This window comes from Desmodus rotundus, chromosome 9, assembly GCF_022682495.2.
Source record: "Desmodus rotundus isolate HL8 chromosome 9, HLdesRot8A.1, whole genome shotgun sequence".
Classification (NCBI taxonomy): domain Eukaryota; kingdom Metazoa; phylum Chordata; class Mammalia; order Chiroptera; family Phyllostomidae; genus Desmodus; species Desmodus rotundus.
The window spans coordinates 78,271,453-78,295,190 of record NC_071395.1 but is presented as its reverse complement, the minus strand read 5'-3'; the positions used below and the strand labels follow the sequence as shown (position 1 = coordinate 78,295,190).

Sequence of the window (23,738 nt, the reverse complement as noted above, 5' to 3'; positions counted from 1 at the left end):
TCTTTTAATGTTTAGAAAAGGCGCACTGTATTTTTATTAAGATAGTGACATATAACATTCTATTAGTTTAAGGTATGCCACGTGATTTGATATATGTATACATTGTGAAATGATCATCACAATAGGTTTAGTTAGCACCCATCACCACACAGTTACAATTTTTTCTTGTGATGAGAACTTTTCAGATCTACTGTCGTTTAAGCAACTTTCAAATATCCAAAAAGTATTGTTAACTGTAGTCACAAGACTTTGCATTACACACCCGGAATTTATTGGTTACAACTGGGAGCTTGTACCTTTTGACCACCTTCTCTCATTTCTCCCACCCGCCAATCCTCACCTCTGGTGACTATCAATCTGTTCTCTGTTTCTATGAGTTCAGTTTTTTTTTTAAATATGCCACATATAAGTGAGATCATGCAGTATGTATTTTTTCTGTCTGACTCATTTCACTTAGCATGATGCCTTCAAGGTCCATGCATGTTATAGCAAATGGCAGGATTTTCTTCTTTTTATGGGTGAATAGTACTCCATTCCACATACCACATTTTCTTTATCTATTCATCCGTTGTTGGATACTTAGGTTGTTTCCATGTGTTGACTATAGGAATGCTTCATTGAACAAGGGGGTGCAGATATCTCTTCAAGATAGTGATTTCATTTCCTTCCATTATATACCCGAGGGTGGAATTGCTGGATCCCACGGGAGTTCTATTTCTAATGTTTTGAGGAACCTCCATGCTGTCTTCCGAAGTGGCTGTATCAATTTGCATTCCCACCAACAGTGCACAAGGGTTCTCCTTTCTTCACATCCTCGACAATACTTGTTGTTTCTTGTCCTTTTGATCCTAGTCATTCTAACAAGAGTGCGATAATATCTCATTGTGGGTTTGATTTGTATTTCTAGAAAGGGGTATTTTGTATTCTGGTGGAATTCCACGCAGCTGTGTCACCTTTAGATTGAGGCAGTCGTCTATGATGGAGCAGCTTTGTTCGGTATGCTTACCTTCCCAAGGCATTGCTGTCATAGGAATTTACTTTGCCATTCTCTTGGTTCATTCTTTCTTGGCTTACTCCTGTATCTTGAGGCAGCATATCTCCAGTAGTTTTCTGAGTAAGAGTGCATGAATGGTAAATTTTTTGAGACCTTTCATGTCTGAAAGTTTGCCAGGTAATATAATTTTGAAGACATTGTCCCCATTATTGTCTTTCAAAAATTGAGATATAATTCAAATGCCACAAATTTCACCATTTTAAAGTGTACCATTTAGTGGGTTTAGAATATTCATCAGGTTGTGCAACCATCAACCTATCTAATTTTAGAACATTTTCATCACTCCAAAAGAAACCTAGTGCACATTAGCTGTCACTCTCCCATGCCCGTATCTTCCCCAGCCCTTGGCAACCACTAATCTACTTTCTGTCTTTATAGATTTGCCTATTCTGGACATTTCATATAAATGGAATCATATAATACGTGGGCTTTGTATCTGGCTTCTTTCCCTCAGCATAATGTTTCAAGTTTCATCTGTGTTCTAGCATGTATCAATACTTCATTCCTTTTCTACAGCCAAATAATATTCTATTATATGGATATACCACATTATATTTATCCATTTATCAATTGATGGACATACAGGTTGTTTCTACTTTGGGGCTATAGTAAATACTGCTGCTATGAATATTGTTTACAAGTTTTGTATGAGCATATGTTTTTAATTCTGGTGGGTATGTCGCTAGGTGTGGAATGCTGGGTCATATACAAACTCTATGTTTAACTTCTCGAGGAAATGACTCCATGGTCACCAAACACTTGGAAACTTCCAAGGTTGATGTTGAGAAATCTGAATCCTTTCTGATGTACGATTCTGTGTATGTGACCTTTTTCTCTTTTCTTTTGTTTCTTCCAGAAACTGTAGAATCACCCCTTTATCCCTAGGATTGTGAAATTTCATAATGATATACTTTGATAGGGGTCTGTTTTCATCTGTTGATAAGAGCATTCACTGGGCCTTTTCAATTGTGAAACTCAGGTCCTTAAGTCCTTGCTGACTTCCTCCACGGTGTACAGAGTGCTACTTATGGCTGTGCTCTCCTGAGGAGGCGGGAGGGGTTCAAATCTAACCAGGGGTCCATTCATTAAACTGCGTGCTTTAGCTTAACACCACATCTGCTTGGAGGAGGGACACTGCTTTCTTCACACATCTTTTTCTAGTCATCAAGCTATGTGCTCAGAGTACATTTATCCACAGTAGGTGTGTTTTTCTCATTTACACAAAGGTGATCTAGAGGTTGGCGGCCCTGCCCTTTCTTTTGCATGCTCCATCTTTGGAACTCCTATTGTTTAGACACTGGATCTCCTAAATTCAGTCTCCAAAATCTGTGTATTTTCTCTCCTATTTTCCATCTTTTTGTCTTCTTGTTTCACTTTCTGAGACACTCTCTCAACCTTCTAATCTACTGAATTTTTTTAATCCTCACTCAAGGATATGTTCACTGACCTTAGAGGGAGGGAGAAGGAGAGAGGGAGAAACAGCAATGTGAGAGAGAAACATCACTTGGTTGCTTTCTGTATGCACCTGGGGATTGAAACTGCAATCTAGGCATGTGCCCTGACCAGGGATGAAATCCACAAACTTTGGTGTATGGGATGATGCTCCAACCAACTGAGCCACAGAGCCAGGGCTCCTATTGAATTTTTGTTTCTGCATGTTTTAATGTCTAACAGCTTTTGTTGTTAATGTTGTTCTTCAAATATTTGCTTTCAACAACAACTTGCTCAGGTTCATGAATGCAAAGTCTTACCTCTCTGAAGGTATTAATGATAATTTTTTTTGAAGTTTTCTTCTCCTTGTTGTTTCTCCTCTTTCCTTCTGTCCCAGCGTTTTGGTCTCTGTATATCATCTTCTTTACATCACACCACTGGGCAACTTCCCCTCCACAATCCTAGAAATTTATTCCTTCAAGAAGGAACATAGAAAGTCTCTGGGTTAGGCAGCATCAGGCACAGTTAAGAGGAAGAGTGAAAACAGGGAGAATATTAGTGTGTCTGCTGAATATTGAGACACCTGTAGGCTTTCCCCAGGAAGCTGCAAACAAAAAGGAGCAAACATCCCTGACTGGTGTGGCTCAGTGGGTTGGGTGTTGTCCTGCAGACCGAAAGGTCACTGGTTTGATTTCCAGTCTGGGTTGTGGGCCAGGTCTCTGGCTGAGAGCGTTGCGAGAGGCAGCTGATTGATGCTTCTCTCCCTCCCTTCCCCTCTCTCTATAAATAAATAAGTAAAATCTTCCCCTCAAAAAGGGAGCAAGCAAAAGGCACACATAACTGGTACCTATACCATTGGAGTGCAAGAAAATAGTGCAGGACTATTATTTGTAATATATTTATCCCATCGATGTCCAATTTCTGTTTTTTAATTTTTTAATAAATAATTTATAAATAAATATACATATATAGGGATCAGGCTCAACATTTGTTCCTGATAGAGAGACATGATCAAAGAGTTTGGCCAGTGCATTAAAGTATGAATTTTTGTAAAAATAAATTGCATTAATTTCAATTTGTACATAATTTTATTTATAGCTATATCATTTTAAAAAGCCAATTCAATTTAATATTGCACCGAAGTTGTGTTTACAATAGGAACAAAAGTAATATACCTGCAGGAACTCAATGTTCAGCCTGGAATAAACTTCCGCCCAAGCTTTGATAACTCAAAAAAAATTTTTTTTTATTTTAAAGATGCAATTTATTTATTTTTAGAGAGAAGGGGAAGGGAGAGAGAAAGAGAGGGGGAGAAAGATTGATGTGAGAGAGAAATATCCATCAGTTGCCTCTGGCATGTGCCCTGACTGGGGACCTAACCTGCAACTCAGACAAGTGCTCCAACCTGGAATCAAACCACGACATTTCGCTTTGTGAAGCAACATCCAACCAACTGAGCCACACTAGTCAAGGCCAAAACAAACATTTTTGTAGAGAGTTAACTTAATTCAGTGTTAAAGCAGAGATACATAAATGGAGATTTAATTAGAAATATCCTGTTTTCAGCAAAATGAATTCCCTAGGTAATTCAAAGTTTGATTAAACTTGAATCTGTTTCAAAATCAACAGGTTGATAAACAGATTGAAAGGTTGACTCAGCAATTATTTTAGTTCAGATGTCTTCAAGTAATTTATTATAACTCTTACAAAGGCAAAACAAAAAAATCATTATTTCTTATGGTTAGAAAAGGAAAAAACAACAGTGTACTTGTTTGAAAGCATGAAATCTGTGCAAACTACTGCAAAGAGCTGGCATCTCTCCACCACAAGAGGGCAGTAGCACTCAACCGTTGTTAATGGGAACCCCACAAAGCAGCAATTTCCAACCCGTGTGCCACAAGAATTTTTAAAACATGCAATACCTGACTATTTAGTCAGGGGCACTGCCCTCTTTTCCCTTAGACTGTCAAGTAAAAAATGACAACAACCAACACGACAATAGCCATCATGTGTAAATGCCATCTTGAACCATAAATATATAGGCCATATAATAGAGTTGCATCTTATTGGTTACGTCTCATAATAAGGTTGTGTCTGATTGGTTAATTCTTGGTGCCAGAAATCCTTGTATACGAATATGGGCACCTGTTTTTTTTTAAAAGTCACTTTGGAGCAAAAATGGTAGGTAATTACTATTATTATTAATCAATCAAAATCATTCCCATTTTTTTTGTCAGATAGGAAAAAATATATTTTGTTGTGCCGCAGAAATTTAATAATTAATTTAGGTGTGTCATGAGATGAAAAAGGTTTAAAATCTCTGCCACAGAGCAATGGAGGTTTCATTAGAGGAATCATTAGAGCTAGTTGTTAATGCATCAACCTCTCATTGGAAAGGATAGGAAAAAGGAGCTTTGGCCCAGACAGGTCCAGAGCTTATGCTCCTGATAACAATAAGACAGGAAATAAGCAACAGAGGCTTGTGAAAGGGAGTGACCTCGCTCCCCATCCTTGTGTCCTTGAATCACCATGGAGATGGCTGACTGGCTTAATAATGGTTGCAGATAGGGGTCTATTCATTTGGATGTCAGATAAGAACAGTGTGGCAGGCGTCAATGGAACAGAGCTCTTAATGGGGGTTAAGGAAGGGGAGAATAAAAGCTGTGGGGAGCAGGAGAGCTGTTATATCTCAGAAAATCAGTTAGGACTGGTTTTAGAAGTGTTCTAGGGTGAATTTTTATTTAATTTTGATTCATAACATTAAGATAATCAAAGTAATCTTTGCATCCTATTGCATTACCTTGTTCCAGAAACTAATAAATACAAAAAGGAATTGATTATAACAAATGCACCTCAATATTTTAAGTATGTATGTTGATTGGTCTAGTATTTCCCATAACATGAGATGAATCGGGTGTATTGAATGTGTTCTCATGACCAGCATTTGTTTTTTTTATTCATAATTGTCACTAATGTTACTGAGTTATAATGTGAAAGGACTTACTATTTGAAAAACCTAATTTAATTATTCCATAATTTAATGTTGCTTTAACATTTACTGAATACTTACAATTGGAGGAAAAGACAGTGCCTCTGTGTGTGTGTGTGTGTGTGTGTTAAAAGACAATTTTAGAACATTGTGTTCACATTAGTCAGTTTCAAATAAAAATTGAGGCTTGTGAATGTTTTCCACATTCTTTGTGCCTTCATGTTGATAGAAGATAAGGAAGTTAACTATGTTCTCTGTTTTGTCATTAAATAGATATCTGTAAGTGACATAATTGTCAGTGTTGCTAAAGAACTATGGATAGATGATATTTAAAACCTCTCATTGAATTATAAGTATCATGTATGGTTTATTCAACTCAAATTAGCCAACATTTATTAGGCTAGTCATTGCATGAGACACTAGAAGTAACAAAAATGAATAAAACAAAACAAAACAAAAACAGACCTGAGGGTGGGAGGCACCTGAAAAATTAATTTTTTTGAGCAACTACTCTGTGACAGATTTTTGCATATCTTTTCTTATTAATCTTCATAACAATTCTGAGGTATTATCCTCGTTTTACAGAAGAAGGGCTCAGAACAATTAAGTGACCTGCTCAAGGTCACAGGACTAGTTAGAGTAGAGTCAAGATTGGGACCCAGATCTGCTCAACTCTACAGTATATTCTTTTTCCATTAGACCATTCTATCTGAATTTTAGTCATCGATGTTAGGGTGGTCAGTGACGTGGGTTGTGAAAGAATTCACAAAGAGAAGAAAGTGTAGAGAACAAAGTTTTTATTCACTCTCCAAGAAAAGAGAGGGGCCTAGTGTGGATACACCAGCATTGGGGGTCGGATTGAGCTTTTATTGGATTATAATTGGATTAAAAAAGGGTGGAGGGGATGCTGTGCTGTGGCCCCTGGGCTGTTGGGGAGTTATAACCCAAGGCTGCAGTTTGTTCCAATGTTATCTTCTGCCTGTGGCTGTTGAGAGTGGTTAGTTCTGTTCTTGCTTTCCAGTAATTCCAGCCCTGAGGACATAAGCTCAGAGGAGTAAGTGGCAGTCATGTTTAACAGGGTCATAGGCCGGCTCAGCAAATGGTGCCACGGATAGCAAATGGCTCTCCTTTCAATTGACTCCCGGGAAAAGAGTAACTTTTATAAATGGCAGTTTAATAGTTTGCAACTTAACAAATGAATCATAATGGTGTGCAGTGATTATATACCGAAAAATAATTTTAAATTAGGTAATATCCCAAACATAGAAGTTTGAGACTAACACCTGTGTAGTCATTATGAAGCCATATTGTATATCCTACCTTAAAATTGTGCGTGTTTGAATCAGACATTTTTAAAGAAATAAAACATTATAGAAACAGTTGAGATTCTTACTCCTCCCTGATCCTATTTCTCTTCTCCTCCCTAGAGATAACACTATCTTGAACTTGGTGTTTATCATGCATGATTTATTTTTACTACATGCTTATGAATCCAGAAACAATATATTATTTTGCAGGTTTTAAAACTTTTAAAAATTGTATACAAAGAACATATTATTCTACAACTTACATTTTGTGCTCAATAATGCTTTGAGATTTATCCACATGATATATATAGCTTTAGTTCTTTAATTGTTAAATGCTGTGTAGTATTCCATTAACTGAATATACCAAAATTTTTTAATTCATTATCTTGTGATTAGGTATTTAAACAAGATTCTGCTATGGTTTTGATTCCAAACATATCTAATAAACTTTTATCATAATACTGGAACTTATATTTTAATTTAAAAAGTACATAACTATCCACACTAACTTTTTGTTTTTCCTTTGGTGTAGATCATTCCCGAATCGAAGTATGGAAATTTGGTAACATCGTCATCGAGTACCTATACCATTGGTTACACATCTGTTTAGCTCTCGTGGACATAAACCAAAAACTAAACGATTCTGTTACACCTCCCTGGCCCCCCCAGGACTGACTCCTGTGTGTATGCAAAAATGCCAGGTGGAAGCTTGCTAGGTAAATGCTAATGGAGTTGGTGCTGTATTTGGGATATTTTTGTTACACTCAGTTTTGTTAACTATAAAATATTTCCAACTGGAAAAGAATGCCATAGAGACATATTCTGCTCCTAGATACTTACCTCAGCACTTTCTAAAACCAAAAGTTCTACCTAAGGAGAAATTTGATCTAAAAAATATCCAATTAATATAGCCATAACCAAATGCATATTCTAGAATATATTTTAAAATATCCTTTTAGTTTTAACTTTGTATCTGCCATGGGACTACTATGGTTGATTAGACAGGATTACTTTAATTTTTTTAAGGTACAAAGTAAAGACTGAAGTTTTAGTTAAAAAATGGCAGGCTTTACATCAAAATAGTACCAAATAATATTTTAAGAAATGGACTGGGAATTGTTTTTCCAATTTCTCAAAGACTTATATAAGTACTACCCTTTCTCCCTCCCCATCACCCACCTCCCTCCCCCATACACACTTACCTGAACAACTCAGAAGTTATTTCAATGACTATAAATTCTTGTGGGAAAATGTTTGTCCATGACTCATGGAAAAAAGTAATCACCTTTAAAAAAAAAGAATAACAAAAACCTCTCAAGTTCAAGAACTGTGAAAAGAATTTATATTTATTTAAGGCTTGTTATTACAGCAAACTTTACTGCTTTATTGTGAGATTTCATCTTTGCAATAAAATATCTGATGACACAGTCCATTTTTAATAAAATTTTGGGAAATTAAACTTCATTTTCTTTATTTGGTTGACAAAATGTGATGTGTCCCAAACATCTTATAATTTGAGATTTGAGGTCCCTTTTAAACCTTTTCTGATAAGATGGCAGCATTATTACCAGTCCTCATCTCCTGGACGATCGCATGCCCAGCTGTAGCCTATAAGCCTTTTCGTAGTGGGAGCAGGGCTTTTCGGGGCACTTGCAGCAACCTTTCTAGGAACAATGTTCTTGAAGATATTAAACAGATAGGCACATATCCTGATGGCTTCAGAACAAGCTTACAAAGAGTTCACAGTGAATACAAATGGCATTTGGGGCAGCAAAAAGGGCAAATTTTTGTAGAATGCTACCTTTTAACCACTGTCGTGGGAATTAAGTTAACTACAGGGCATTTAGCTTAATGATAATAAATAATATATTGGCATGATGCTTTAACTTGTTTGAAATGTTTTCACATACTAGCTCATTTGATCCTCCCAATAACCTGTAAGACAGGCAGTCTTAATATTATTATCCCCATTTTGTAAATGAGAAAGTCTCTAAGAGTGAGTGAGTAACTTAGGTCACAACAGCTCCTAAGAGGCAAGGTAGAGCTAGCACCCATGTGTCCTAATTTCTGCTTACTGCCCTTGCCAGCACCCCAGACATCTCACTAACACTTTCCAACCTTTATTAATATAATGGCTATGCACTGTCTTTTAGAAATTACTATAAAACTATACCACAAGCAAGGCAGATTGGTGCAATGTATCTATCCATCATTCAAGTAAAATACTACCCCTTAACACCAGGAACTTAACTTTTAGTAAAGAAGATGTTACTCATACCTGACAAAAATTTAGTTACATATTTATATTTATATCTGTTTGACTATATCAGCATGCCACAGCACACCAGTTGACTACTTAGTGTCCGGTATTGCATGTTTTAAAATTTCTTGCAGCACACAGGTTGAAAACCGCTGGACTAAATAGATGTATTGATTTACTTGAGTTTACTTCTATAATGCTTCAGATGCCTGGACTTGATTGGTTGAATTTTTATTAACTCCATCTCCATAGCTTATAGGTAACAATGATATTGTATGGTGTAGACAATGCAGACCACTTTCGTTCACAATTATGGCTTCCTATGGTCCAGGAACAATATAAGATTTCAAGACAATGATATTGGAATTTGAGAAAAATCTCCTATTGGCTGTTTTAACAGCTTTATTGAAATATAACTCACATACTATACAATTTACCTACTTAACATGTACAATTCAGTGGTTTTCAGTATAGTCACAGAATATACTAAATTGTGCAACCATTATAACAATCGATTTTAGAACATTTTTTCACCCCCATCAGAAATCCCATACCCATTAGCAGTCAATTCCCATTTTCCCCCACTCTAGCCCTAGGCGAATACTAATCTTGTGTTCTCTATGGATTTGCTACTCTGGACATTTTATATAAATGGAATCATACAATATGTGGTCTCTTGTGACTGACTTCCCATTCCTTCTTAAAGTAAACATGATCAGACAACCAGCTGGCCTTAACTTCCATAGACATCCCCAATCTACTGACTGAGAAGACCCTCCGCAGATAATTTTGGGACCTTTCATTTCTTTCCTGGGTTTTATGCAATGCCACTCCCACCTAACCTCACCCCATGTCATCATTAACTCTGTGTTTATACTCTCCCCTACATGATCTTATAAAGATCTCTCCCAACAGACAAGATCGATTAACTCAATATTGCCTGTTTCTTTGTCCTTAGGGATGATAATTACCCTTGGTGTGTGTTTTCATCTCCTAGTTATTAACCGTGGTTTACCTCTCCTCAATCCACTGCCTGAGCTTATACTGTCCTGCGCACAGACCACAACTGGTAACGCACCTCCAAGTGACCGTATTTTGTTTGATGTGACCCTGACTCTCCAGCCACAGCTATTTAAATTGCGATTGACCCCTTGTCAAAGGGAGACCAATTGTGAAATGAGCTAATATAAAGGTACCCAAACCATGGACAAATCCAACTAGAAATAGCAATAGGAGTGGTGTCCAGAAGGACATTGTTTAAAGAGGGCAAAAGTGTCATGACAGGCCTTTAAACAAATTGCAACATACTGCCTTCCAGACACAAGTTAGCAGAAGCTGTAGGTAGAGAAAAGGGTGGAGAGCGATTACTTGGTTAGGGAAAAGAATGGACACAAAAAGAAGCAGAGACTTAAAGAGTAGGAAAGTGACATTAGTCACATTAATGTCGAAACATTAAATGGAAGATCCAAGAGTTTGAGTGCTGAGGTCCTCACAGTTGCCTTGGATCCAATACCAGTTGACTGTTCTGTTCTCAAAGTCTTTTATTTCTAGAAGTCCAGGAAAGTCAGAATGCTCTGTTGTGTAACAATCAGGAGTATGGTAGTGATGATACTACCTTTTACTGGTTTACTCTGCTCTGTCCTTCCAGCATCTTCAATTAAATTTCCCACACTTGGCTTCAAAATGTTAGGCTTCTCTGTGTCTCTGATTCACTGCTGCAAGTACCACCATTGCTGCAAGCCCTGCCAAGTGATTGGAGAATTTGAACTCTCTGCAACATTGCAATCTGATAAATCAGCCTGCTAGCTTTGGGAAAATCTCTCGAAGGCAGTGGGAGAATACAGAATTCAATACACCAATTTAAAAGCTCACATGGTATTGGATATTGAGCTGTACTTTGTGTAACTAATTCTCCACTCAGTTTCTTTAAGCAAAAGACAGATAGCCCAGACTAGGGGCTTTATTTTTACCCTTTATGGATTCTTTTTACTTTATTTTTTTTAAGTTTTTTAAAATTATTTTTAGAGAGAGGGGAAGGGAGGGAGAAGAAGAGGGAGAGAAACATCTATGTGTGAGAGAAACATTGATCAGTTGCCTCTTGCATGTCCCCAACCAGGGACCTAGCAGGCAAACTAGGCATGAGCCCTGACCTGGAATCAAATCAGTGATCTTTTGGGCTGGCTGACGACTCCCAACCCACTGAACCACACAAGTCAGAGCTGATTTTTTTTTTAAAACAAAGTAACACATGCTCATAGTTTAAACAATCATCTAGTGGTACAAGGTTTTTTAAGACCAGAGCATTTCCCAGCCCCACCCCACTCCTATTTTCCTTGCTTCTGAGGCAACTACTTTCAGTTCTTTTAGCCCAGGAGTTAACAACTCACAGGCTAAATCTGGCCAGTTGCTTGTTATGATAAAGTTTTATTGGAAAAGACATGCCCATATTGTCTTTGACTGCTTTCACACTTCAAGGGCAGAGATAACTAGCTGCCGCAACACCTATGATTCACAAACCTAAATATTTACTATCTGACCCTTTGCATGAAGTTTGCCAACACCTATTTTGGCTTAGTTTTGACAGTTGCCTCCATATTGTGAAATAACATGCTGTGTGGCTACGATTTTTTCTGACCTAGGCAATATTTATTAACCTCCCAGTATAAAATACAGAGATTCAGCTCCTTCCTCAGCATGTGGAAGGACATATACATATACAATTCCCATCCCTCCATTCTTCCCAATATAATTACATTGTTATTTAGATTAGGAGAGATCAATATTCAATGTTTGCATTATTTTTTTAAGATTTTATTTATTTTTAGAGAAGAAGGTAAGGGAGGGAGAAAGAGAGGGACAGAAACATCAGTCAGTTGCCTCTTGAACGCCCCCAACTGGGAACCTGGCCTGCAACCCAGGCATGTGCCCTGACAGGGAATTAAACTCACAAACTTTTGGTTTGCAAACTGGCACTCACTCCACTGAGCCACACCAGCCAGAGCAAGTGTTCGCATTATTATGACTATGTATGCTATTTATGGCTCAGACATGTAGGAAATTACAAGTATTTTCCTTTTCTGAACATCTTTATGCTTTCCCTGGAGTTACGGTCAAAAGAAAACTTTTAGAGTGGCTGGAGTAACTATAATAATATCACACAAAGATTTCAGAGCAAAGAATAATTCCATGACCAAGAAGGTCATTTCATAATGAAAAAGGGGCCAATTAATTAAGACATAGTTGCTTAAATATTTATACACTTAATAACAGAGTTTCAAACTACATGGAGCAAAACTCCAAGTTCGTAGAGAGAGAAGGAGATTATTGTTGCTGGGGGTTGGAGGTTTGGAGGGAAATGGGATTGACTAATGGATACATAGTCTGAGGGGGTATTAAAAATATTCTAAAATTGATTATAGTGATGGTAACACAACTCTCTGAATATACTACAAATCAATGAACTGTATACTTTAAATGGGTGAATTGCATAGTATATCTCAATAAGGCTATTTTTAAAAAGAGTATACTAGATTAATATCTGGATTGACAAAAAGATATGGAGACACTGGAAATGGTAAATATGTGGGTAAACATTTTTTTTTAATTAGGAAGGCAGTTTTTATTGTTTTTTTGGAAGTTTTTTTTATTTTTATTTTTTAAATATATTTATCAATTATGCTATTACAGTTATCTCATTTTCCCCCCTTTGTTCCCCTCTGTCCTGCACACCCTCTCCCACCCACATTTCTCCCCTTTAGTTCATGTCCCTGGGTCATATATATAAGTTCTTTGGCTTCTACATTTCCTTTACTATTCTTAACCTCCTCCTATCTTCTACCTACCATTTATGCTACTTACTCTGTATCTTTTCCCCCTCCCTCCCCCACCCACTGCCCCGCTGATAACACTCCCTGTGATCTCTATTTCTGTGATTCTGTTCCTGTTCTAGTTGTTTGCTTAGTTTTTGTTTTTGTTTTAGGTTAGGTTATTAATAACTGTGAGTTTGTTGTCATTTTACTGTTCATATTTTTTATCTTCTTTTTCTTAGATAAGTCCCTTTAACATTTCATATAATAAGGGCTTGGTGATGATGAACTAATTTAACTTGACCTTATCTGGGAAGCACTTTATCTGCCCTTCCATTCTGAATGATAGCTTTGCTGGATAGAGTGATCTTGGATGTAGCTCCTTGCCTTTCATGATTTTAAATACCTCTTTCCAGCCCCTTCTTGCCTGCAAGGTTTCTTTTGAGAAATCAGCTGATAGCCTTATGGGAACTCCTTTGTAGGTAACTCTCGCTTTTTCTCTTGCTGCTTTTAAGATTCTCTCCTTATATTTAATCTTGGCTAATGTAATTATAATGTGCCTTGCTGTGTGTTTCTTTGGGTCCAACTTCTTTGGGAGTCTCTGAGCTTCCTGGACTTCCTGGAAATCTATTTCCTTTGCCAGATTAGGAAAGTTCTCCTTCATTATGTTTTCAAATAAATTTTCAATTTCTAGCTCTTCCTCTTCTCCTTCTGACACCCCTATGATTTGGATGTTGGAAGATTTAAAGTTGTCCTGGAGGTTCCTAAGCCTCTCCTCATTTTTTGGAATTCTTGTTTCTTTATTCTGTTCTGATTAAATGTTTCTTTCTTCCATCTGCTCCAAAGCATTGATTTGAGACCCAGTTTCTTTCACTTTACTGTTGGTTCCCTGTACATTTTCCTTTATCTCACTTAGCATAGCCTTCATTTTTTCATCTAATTTGCGACCACATTCAACCAATCCTGTGAGCATCCTGATTACCAGTGTTTTGAACTGTGTATCTGATAGGTTGGCTATCTCGTCACTTAGTTGTATTTTTTCTGGCGCTTTGATCTGTTTTTTCATTTGGGCTTTTTTTTTTTTTTTTTTTTGGTCTCTGCATGCCTGTTACATAGTAAGGGGCGGAGCCTTAGGTGTTCACCAGGGCGGGGCAACCCATGTGGCTGCATTGTGGCGCTGTATGTGGGGGAGGGGTCTGAGAGGGAACAGTGCTCCTCACTCTGCTCTCTGCCAGTTTTCAGTCACTTCCCCTGCTACCCACAAGCAAACTGGGCCCTTCTGGTGCTGATTCCCAGGTGGGTGGGCTTGTGTATGTTCTAGGCCCCTGTGGGTCTCTCCAATGGACTCTCCTGTCAGGCTGGGAATTTCTCCTGCTGCAGCCTCAACCCCCACAGGTGTTCTCAATCAGTGGTTTGAGGCTTTATTTCCCCACGCTGGGACCCTGGGTTGCTCTGTCTGTCTCAATCCCCAGTTGTTCCTCCCGGTTTATCTGCATGTGAATGTTGGACCACCTGGTCTGAAATCCCAAATCCACCACCTTGCCGGGTCCTCCAGCCACTGCCTTGCTGTGAGTCCTCTCTACCCAGCTGCCTGTCTCCACCCCTCCTACTGGTCTGAATGAATGTTTCTTCTTTACCTCCTTGGTTGTTGGATGTCCATACAGTTCAATTTTTTGTCAGTTCTGGTTGTTTTTTGTTTTTAAATTTGTTGTTGTTCTTTTGGTTGTGCAAGGAGGCACAGTGTGTGTCTACCTACACCTCCATCTTGGCTGGAAGTCCATATTTTTATTTAAAAATATTTTGAAAAATGATTGATCAAAGCAATAATATATTATGCATTTATAACATAGGTAGAAGATGTGTGGCAACAATAGCACAAAGTCTAAGAGAGGAAAAATGGAAGTACTGTATATTTTTGTACTTTTTTTTTACCCTCACCTGAGGACATTTTTTTTTTTCATTGTTTTTAGAGAGGGAGGAAGGAGAGAGAATTGGGAGAGAACATCGATGTGAGAGAGAAACATCGATTGGTTGCCTTTTGTATGGACCCCAATCGGGGATCAAACATGCAACCTAGGTACGTGCCCTGACGGGGAATCAAACCTGCAGTCTTTTTGTCTACAGGATGATGCTTCAACCAACTGAGCCACTCCAGCCAGGGCTGTAAGAATTTTTATATTAAACATAAACTGGTACATTTTTACTTGAAGGTAGACTGTGATAAGTGAAAGAGGTGTGCTGGAAACCCTAAAGCAACACCTTAAAAAAGTAAGCAAAGAAGTATATCTAATAAGCTAGCAATGAGGTTAAATCATGAAAATCTTAAAATGAATCATAAAAATTTCTGGTTAATGCAGGGATGAGGGGAGAACAAAGAACATATGGGAAAAATAGAAAACAAATTGTAACCATGCTGTGGATGAAAAAGGGGCCACATACTAAATCTGACAGACTCAGGGAAGGCCTACATGGTGGGCCTTAAACAAACTTAGAGACTGAAAGTAACCACATAAGATGGTCTGAACATAACAATTCCTAACTAAAAGCAAGTCACAGTGGGTAGTCATATCCTAGGCTCGTAGCTTTCTGGAGAAAGGTCAATTTTTACCTTAAGTAAGCCTGTCTACTGTCTTTTTGCATAAGATAACATACCTTTGGAATGTCAGAGTAGTATCTTTTTCCAGACCCTCAGAGCACAACCACAGCATCAGAGGATGAAACCACAGAAGCACTCATTATCTTGTGTCCTACATACCACCTCTGGATTCTGCAAATGTTATTAATAATACTGTACACACCAATTAAAAGTATTCTCTCCATTTTACTTTTTATCCAGTCTGAGAGTCCCCTATCTCCCCCTTGTTTTCTCCCAATCCCTTAATCTACCACCAATGGATTTCATGTAACCCACCCTCCTCGTCTCCTCCTTGTATTCTAATGGATAAGCTGCAAAAATGCCATTCTCTGGAGCATTTTCTCATCTGTTGATATTTTGCTTCTGGCAATTGTCGGTTTGGCCCAAATAAACTCACAAAAGTTCTCTATAGGTTTGGCCGTTTCTTATATCGACACCATATAATAATAATCACATTAATGAAAATATTCTAATCACCCAAATTAAAAGGAAGCAATTTGTCAGACCAGATAAGAAAGCAGGACCCAACTATGTGCTATCACCAAGAGATCCACTTCGAATATAAAGACACAAATAGATTAAAATAGGTTAAAAGGACAGAAGCAGATATATTATGCTAACAATCAAAGCTGGTTATGTTAATATCAGATAAAGTAGATAAGAGAAATAAAAAATCAAAAGGATCATTTCTTCTATTCCAGAGAAAGAATGTTTTACAGAAGAGTGGAGAATGTTTCAGGTGTTATTTAGGAATCTGGACGAATCATTAGTACCATTATTGCTTTTCCTTATTAATCACATTTGAGAGGTCATGAAGTCAAAGTAACTGCATTGCAGTCCTGATTTTACTTGAGAATAAACTTATGATAGGAGAGAGGAACCACTATTATGGAATAAATATGAAGATTTTACACAGAAGAAAAAAGAGGGTCACTTCTTTTTTTTAAGATTTCATCTATCTATTTTTAGACAGAGGAGAAGGGAGGGAGAAAGAAAGGGAGAGAAACATCAATGTGTGGTTTGATGTCCCAGTATGTACCTTGCACACATTTGCCCAAGGCCTGCCCTTCACAAAGTGGCATGTCTCAGGTTGTAGGCATTAGGTGACTACTGAACCTAAGAGGTTTCCAGGGCTTTCAGTTGGATCGGGATTGTTACCCACTAGCCACTAAAAAGAAGCATTAGAAGCTGGTGTAGCTGAGCCTCATTCTGCCTCCTGAGATACAATCATTTTTAGCCCCTTGGTTTTAATTGTTTCACTATTAGAGTAACAGAAGAAAGCCTCCCTTGGCCTTCCCTGAAGGAAGGTCAGATCCAAGGCCTCCTGTCTGCCTCCCTAAATCCACAGAGGACCAGCCCCACCTCCAGTGTTTTGGAATATAACGTGTAAGCAGCCAGATCTGAGACATGCGCACACACATGTGTGTGTGTGTGTGTTGGGAGGGTGTCTGTCCAGGAAGTTCAGAGTGAAAAGCTTTCTTAAGGTAGTTCTTCCTCTGGTGTTACCTTGAAGTATTTTTACTGTGGTCATTAAATGAGACCAGGATAGGCCAGGCTTTCTTACCGCCACTTTTTGAGGAAAAATTAAAGTTTTCTTCTTAAGCCATTTCCTCTTTTGTTCTTTCTTTCTTTTTTATTTTTTAAATTTATTTTTAGAGAGCGGGGAAGGGAAGGAGAAAGAGAGGGAGAGAAACATCAGTGTGTGGTTGCCTCTCCTTCACCACCAACCAGGGACCTGGCCAGCAACCCAAGCATGTGTCCTCACTAGGAATCAAATTAGCCACCCCTTGGTTTTCAGGCCTGCACTCAATCCACTGAAACACACCAGCCAGGGCTTGAGAGGGTCATTTCTTAATGGTATAGGGGTCAACACAAGAGGGCATAATAAATCCTAAATATTTCAACATACATGAAACAAAAAATTGATGGAATCAAAAGAAGAATTAGACAAATTCACAATTATAGTTGAAAATTTAAATGTCCTTCTGTAGACATTAAAAGATTTCTTGGGCTGCTCTAAGACTATTTTGGAATGGGCCAGGAGTAAGTGGGTGCCCAGATTGAATGTGATTAGAATTAAAAAAAAAAAAAAAAAAAGAGTATGGCATATGATTTTGATTCCTATACCCAGAGGTACCACGGTATCATTTTGGTCCTATAATGTGACACTGTTTGCATACAGACTTTCATCTTCTGCCAAATTACTCTGAGTCAAATATACTCACACTGGACACCTCAAAGGAAAAAAGAATTGATAGCCTAGGGATAGCGGTTTTCAAACTTGAATATCAGAATTACCTGGAGGGCTTGTTAAAAACAGATTTCTGGGCCCCATCCCAGAGTTCCTGATTCAGTAGCTCTGGAACAGGGCGCGAGCATTTGTATTTTTACCAGACTCCTGGGTGATGCTAACCTGCTGGTGCCGAGACCAGACCGTGGGAAACAGTGGCCAGAATTTTGTCAGTCTTTTACTCCACTGACTTCAAAGTAGTCAATCAGTTTCCAAATGACACCCAAAGCCAAAGCAGTCGGTTCGAAACAGTGTTTGAATCCACTCAAAAAATACTCAGCCGCTAGGTGGGTTCCAGGACGCCCGAAGCCGCGCGAGAGTTTACGTGACAACGTCAGTGCCTGTATCAGCGTCACGTCAGCGTCGCCCACGTTCAACGGAGACGGGAGCAAGATGGCGATTCCGGGCAGGCAGTGAGTGATCCGGGAGTTAGGTTTAGGCTGGGGAGTGAGAAACCACTGCGACTGTGTCTTTGGCCGAGAAGTAAAAGCGCGCTGGAAGTGAAGGGGCTGTATCGTCAGGGGTAGAGACGGGGGAAAAGCGAGAAATCCTGAGGAACAAATATTTCCCCTCCCCACCCCCCATATTTTCCAGGATGGAAGCCCGAAGTTTGAGGGAGAAACTTGTGAGGAAATAAAGGAAGTTAGGCTGAGGGGCAGAGAGCGAGACTTTTCTATTTTCCAAAAGCTCGGTCTGAGGCCCCTCAGTCTTGCTTCCTACCCCGCGCTTGAGTTTCTCCCGGTTTGGATGCCTTCAGGGGCAGTGAGAAGAGACAATCCCTGGCTTCCTTAGAGGGCCTTGTTCTCCTGGGCAGCTCGAGTCTTGATTCCCGCCCTCCCTTCCCGTTTTAGGAATGTTGTGCTGAGAAGCCACAGAAAAGGGTAGGCATATAGGAAGTTGGGGTTTTACGTTGCCGCAAGAGAAAAATATTGTATGTGCTCGGAATTTTTACTTTTGGTATACAATCCATACTTCTTGATGTGGCTTCCTGTAATTGCTGGATCTTAAAAGCCAAAATGTCAGAAACTAATTAAGCTGGCTCTGATGGGATGGTTTTTTCAGACTCTTGTTAAGCCACAAGAATAATTTAGAGCGTTTTTATTTTTAGTGAACATGAACTGAGCTTTCAACTAACATGTTCTTTTTAAAACCTAACTATCATTTTACCATCTAAAATACTTTCGAACTCGTCAGTTACTTCTTTGATTAAAATACTATTTGGGTTTGGCCCTTGTCAACAAATAACCACTTAATTATGAAATCTTAACACATTAGAATTTTGAGATGTCTGAAGATCAGAAACTGTTGTGTTCATGGGCCATGACATGTTTTTACTTGGTAGCTTCATCTGGAAGATGTAGTGAATGTATTATGTTTTAACGTTTAAATATAATGGTGTAATTTCTATTTCAAAAAACAATATGCAGGTATGGGCTTATTTTGCCAAAGAAAACACAGCACTTGCACCCTGTTTTGCAAAAACCATCAGTGTTTGGGAATGATTCTGATGAGGAGGAGGTAAGGGAACCTATGTTTTTCTACCTAATTGGAAACACATATATATTTTTAATTTGAACTTGTGATTTTGATATCTTTGCTTGTCTTAGTTGTCATTACAATATATGTATAGTATATTATAATTTACAGAATTGTCAAAAGATATAAAGGAAAAATCACAGATTTTCTTTATGAGAGATACATGGATAATCTGATTTTTCCTCCCAAAACCTATGAACTTCAGTTATTTTTAGGCAGTTACACAAAGTTATTTCAGACAACTAATGCTGATGTAACAAAATTGTTGGTGTAAAGTTCCCTAAAAATAAGCTGTTGAGACCAATTTCCTAGAAAGATTTGTTAGTAGTTTCTTATGAGACTACTTTTGTGGTTATTTCAGTCTCTGCTAAATGTAATTGCTCACTTACAGTTATCGTAGTAAGTAGTGTTGCCATAGATGTTACTACAATAACATCTAGTATGAATATTTTATATTTTAGCGGCCAGAACAGTGTTTTCCTCTGAAACCCACAGTTTATAGTAGAAGCAACACCAAATATGTGCATATCTCATACAGTACCTAAGTCATTTTCTATATTTTTGAAATATTTCTATATATTTCTAAAGTCATTTTCTATGTATTTTGAAAATACAGAAAATGACTTGTGTCATTTTTGTGACTTTGTGTCAGTTGATCTGGTACTTTGTTCTAGCAGAAAAAACAGCTTTTCTTTCAGTTTTTACTAATTATCAATATATAATAGCAGAAACAGGCAATTGAATATATTTGATACTCTATTTTTTGCTCTCCTGTTGAAGAAATTGACTGTAGATGGCTCACCTTTTAAAAAACTGAGGTATAATTTACCTGTAATAAAATGTGTGGATTTTAAATGTATATAGGTTGATGACTTTGGACAAATGTATATGCCCTAGTCAGGATGTAGAACCTTCCCTCCTCCCCTGAAAGTTCTTTCATGCCCCATTGCAGTCAGTCTACTTCCCCACATTCTTCCCCCCACAACTATTTTGTGATTTTGATGTACATTTCCCTTGACGGCCAATGATGTTGGCCATTATGTATCATCTTTGGAGAAGTGTCTGTATCATTTGCCTAATTTTTTACTGAGTTATTTGTCATTTTGTTATGAATTGTTAAGATTTCTTTGCACATTCTAGACACAGGTCCCTTATTAGATATAATTTTTAAATATTTTCTTCCATTCTGTGGGTTATCTTCACTTTCTTGATAATGTCCTTTGAAACACAAAAGTTCAATTTTGAGGAAGTCCAATTTATTTTTTTCTTAGGTTGCTAACTACTTTGATTTCATACCTAAGAAACCGTGATTTAATCAAGGTCATGAAGATTTATACCTATGTTTTTGTCTTAAGAATTTTGTAGTTTTAGGTCTTAAATTTAGGTCTATAATTCATTTAGAGTTAATTTTTGTGTACTGTAGGAGTTAGGGGTCCACCTTCATTCTTTGCCTGTGGACACTTTAGTTGCCCCAACATAGTTTGTTGAAGACTCTTCCCCATTGAATTGACAGCACCCTTATGGTTTGTTTTAATATACAGTAAATTTTAAAATCACTTACCATGGACACAACAGGAAAAATAAAGCATGTTCATTCTGTAGTTTCACGTAAATCAATCTGGCATACCATGTATTGTGAAGCACTTATACCCCAGTTTGAGAAGAAGGGGTTTACACATGTAACCTATAAAGTTTCCTTATCGTATTGCTGTTTCTTTTCCATTATGAAATGAGACTGGTGGTGGCTGGAGAGTGGGCACACTAGAAGCAGAAAAAATAGGGATAGGCCATTTCGCTGTGTTCCTCCCCTTCCTCTCTCCCTCCCTCCTTTTACATAGAGAGACTGTAACTCAGAGAGTTGGTTATGTAAGTGATAGAAGATGTGAGAAGCCAAAACAAGAGTGGTGAAGCAACCCAGAAATTAGTCGTAATAAGATGCAAGTAGTGTTAAATGGAGAGAAGCAGGTAGGAGGTGGGTCCTGGAGGCCAGGGGCTCAGGTTACTAGGGGAGAATTGGACTTCACTGAAAAAATTGAGTCTTAGGTTGAGAGAAATTTAGGGAGAAAAGCTTTGGCTTATCCCTTTCTCCTACTCTCCAGTATAGTCTTTGTCTTTCATTGGTAGAGCCTCACCAGAAACCACTGACCCAGGAGCTGCAGCTTAGTTCTTAATGAAAAGACTATAAAACTGTCTTTAGCATAATTTCCTTACCTATAAAAATTCAGCCTGGTGAATTCCAGCTTACCCTCATACTACTAAGTAAATTCTTAGTTGAGTATGTTATTTAAATATTTGCGAGGTTTGAATAGAAAATCTCTTATTTAAAAATTAATCAACAATTTAAGCAACAATAAAATTATTGGTGCTTTGGAAAATATAGAGAAAGGTATTTTCATTTACATATATTGTTATGCTTATGGATTCCCTCCAGAGGAAGGCATTTGCTATGCATGGAGAGAACTGCTATGAAACAGATCCATCTATTGTCTTCAGCAAGCAGTTAAGAGCCCAAACTTAAAATAAGACTTCCCTTCCAGTGTTCCATCAGAGAGCGTCCTACCAAATGAATCCTATTTGAATACGTGCTTTAATCCAGAGTTAGTTTGCAAATGGGACAGTGATAGTCTAGAATCTTAAATTATTATTTCAGTAGTTTCTCTTTTAAAAATTATCAGAACTAATTAGAAGTGATCATCATTTTGTTCATAGGTAGGGGAGATGAAGAGTTTTTACCCCATGTGGCTAAGAGGTTTATAGTATATCCAAATGCTGCTGTCTGATCATAAGTGTTTGAGTGGTTTTGCTGTGATAGTAATTTTTTCCAGTCCCATTGCCACCACCTTTATTACTTCCCTTTTGGATTATAATAGCTTTGTAACTAGTTTCCTTATCACCTGTCTCTCTAAATTTAGTTTGAATCACTGTTACTCTCTTGTTCTTGAACCTAATTATATTTAAAATTTAAACTGCTAATCCTGACACTGAAAGCCCTCCCTTTGCTTTGCTTCAAAATGCTGATTAGCATTTTCTCCTAACTTTGCTCCTCCCATGCAAAGCTCACTGTCATGTTTGTATATTTTCATAAGTCTGCTTTCCTCCACCCTGGAAGTCTTCCCATTTTATATGTCAAAATTACAGCCATGCTTTAAAATCCTGTGCAAAAGCTGCTGCTTTCAAAATTTCCCCCACTGGAAACAGTCTCCTCCTTTTTGTGACACTCTTCACCTTTCTTAGAACACTTATCTTTTTATACCTTATATTTATACACAATTTTTGTTACTGTATTAGAGTATGAGCCCCATGAGTCAGGATCTGGATATCTGTTGGCTTCCAAAAATAAATAAAATTATTTACTCAGATGTTTTAGCTATCTATGTTGCAAAGAGCCAGGTAGTAGATGTTTTAGGCTTTGCAGGCCAATCTCTCATAGTGTGAAAGCAGTCATTAGACCACACATGAATGAATGACCATGACTAGTAAACGTGTTCTGATAAAACTTTATTTACAAAAAGGTAGGTGGCTGGATTTGGCTGTTACTTGCTGACCCCCGATCTGTACATTCTCAAAAGTACTTGTTACAGCCAGTATTTCACAAGTGTTATAAGGTGGTTAGTGACTAAAATAGATGTTGCGTGACAATTGAAACATGAGTCTTCTTTTTAGATATTTCTCCATGATAAATACTTGTTCATTTTGCAGAACATAATGAATTTTCCTTTTAATCATGGCAGTTCAGATGCTTATTTCTAGACAGTAATATTCTTATGAGATCCAGTTTTGCAACTGAGTACATATTCTATGAATAAGTGTGATCCATACAATGTGAGAATTTTCGATTTTGGATAAAGGTACAAAAGTCCTTGATCTCTTTAAAAGAGTAGTAAATTAAACTAGATAGCTAAAATCTATTAATTTAGTGTTATATATATTAACTATGTCAGATAAATTGTGGATGACAGCAATAACTGCACTTTGATTCACTCAGACACAATGGCATACTGTATTTTTTGGACTATAAGACGCCCTTTCCCCCCAGATTTGGGAGGAAAGTGGGGGTGTGTCTTATAGTCCAAATGTAGCTTACCTGGCTCGCAGGGATGGATGGGGTGGGGGTCACAGGAGGCAGGAGCAGGACCATATTTTTTGCTTCAAAATTTTTTTCCTATTTTCCTCTAAAACCTAGGTGCATCTTATGGTCTGGTGCATCATATAGTCCGAAAAATATGGTAGTTATTTTATAGATAAAGCTTTCACTTTCATAAGATAGAAAGCATTTATAAAAACTATAAGAAAAACACTAAGACCCAACAGAAAATAAGGAAAAAAAACATTTATAGACAAATAGAAGAAATAGAAATATCTAATAAACATTAAAAATATTTCATCTTACTATAGTTAAGTGTAAATTAAGATAGTGAGCTGCAATTTGT

At 37.7% G+C, this 23,738-nt stretch overlaps 2 protein-coding genes across 3 annotated transcripts in view; both read left to right on the top strand.

The window, feature by feature from the left end:
• EFCAB5 (EF-hand calcium binding domain 5) overlaps positions 1-8,137 on the top strand; it is an 86,635-nt gene extending 78,498 nt beyond the window's left edge. The window contains exon 21 of the mRNA XM_045199204.2: positions 7,314-8,137. Coding sequence (XP_045055139.2) covers positions 7,314-7,456 — 143 coding nt within the window. The 3' untranslated portion in view covers positions 7,457-8,137. The remainder of the gene's footprint in view (positions 1-7,313) is intronic.
• A 10,005-nt stretch (positions 8,138-18,142) lies between these two features.
• NSRP1 (nuclear speckle splicing regulatory protein 1) overlaps positions 18,143-23,738 on the top strand; it is a 29,906-nt gene continuing 24,310 nt past the window's right edge. Inside the window, exons 1-2 of one of the 2 annotated variants that reach the window (XM_024564754.3) lie at positions 18,143-18,185; positions 19,200-19,290. In XM_024564754.3, the coding sequence (XP_024420522.2) occupies positions 18,166-18,185; positions 19,200-19,290 (111 nt within the window). In that variant the 5' untranslated portion in view covers positions 18,143-18,165. Of the gene's footprint in view, positions 18,186-18,410; positions 18,654-19,199; positions 19,291-23,738 lie in introns of those variants that run through there. The other variant, XM_045199061.2, reaches the window with a different exon arrangement.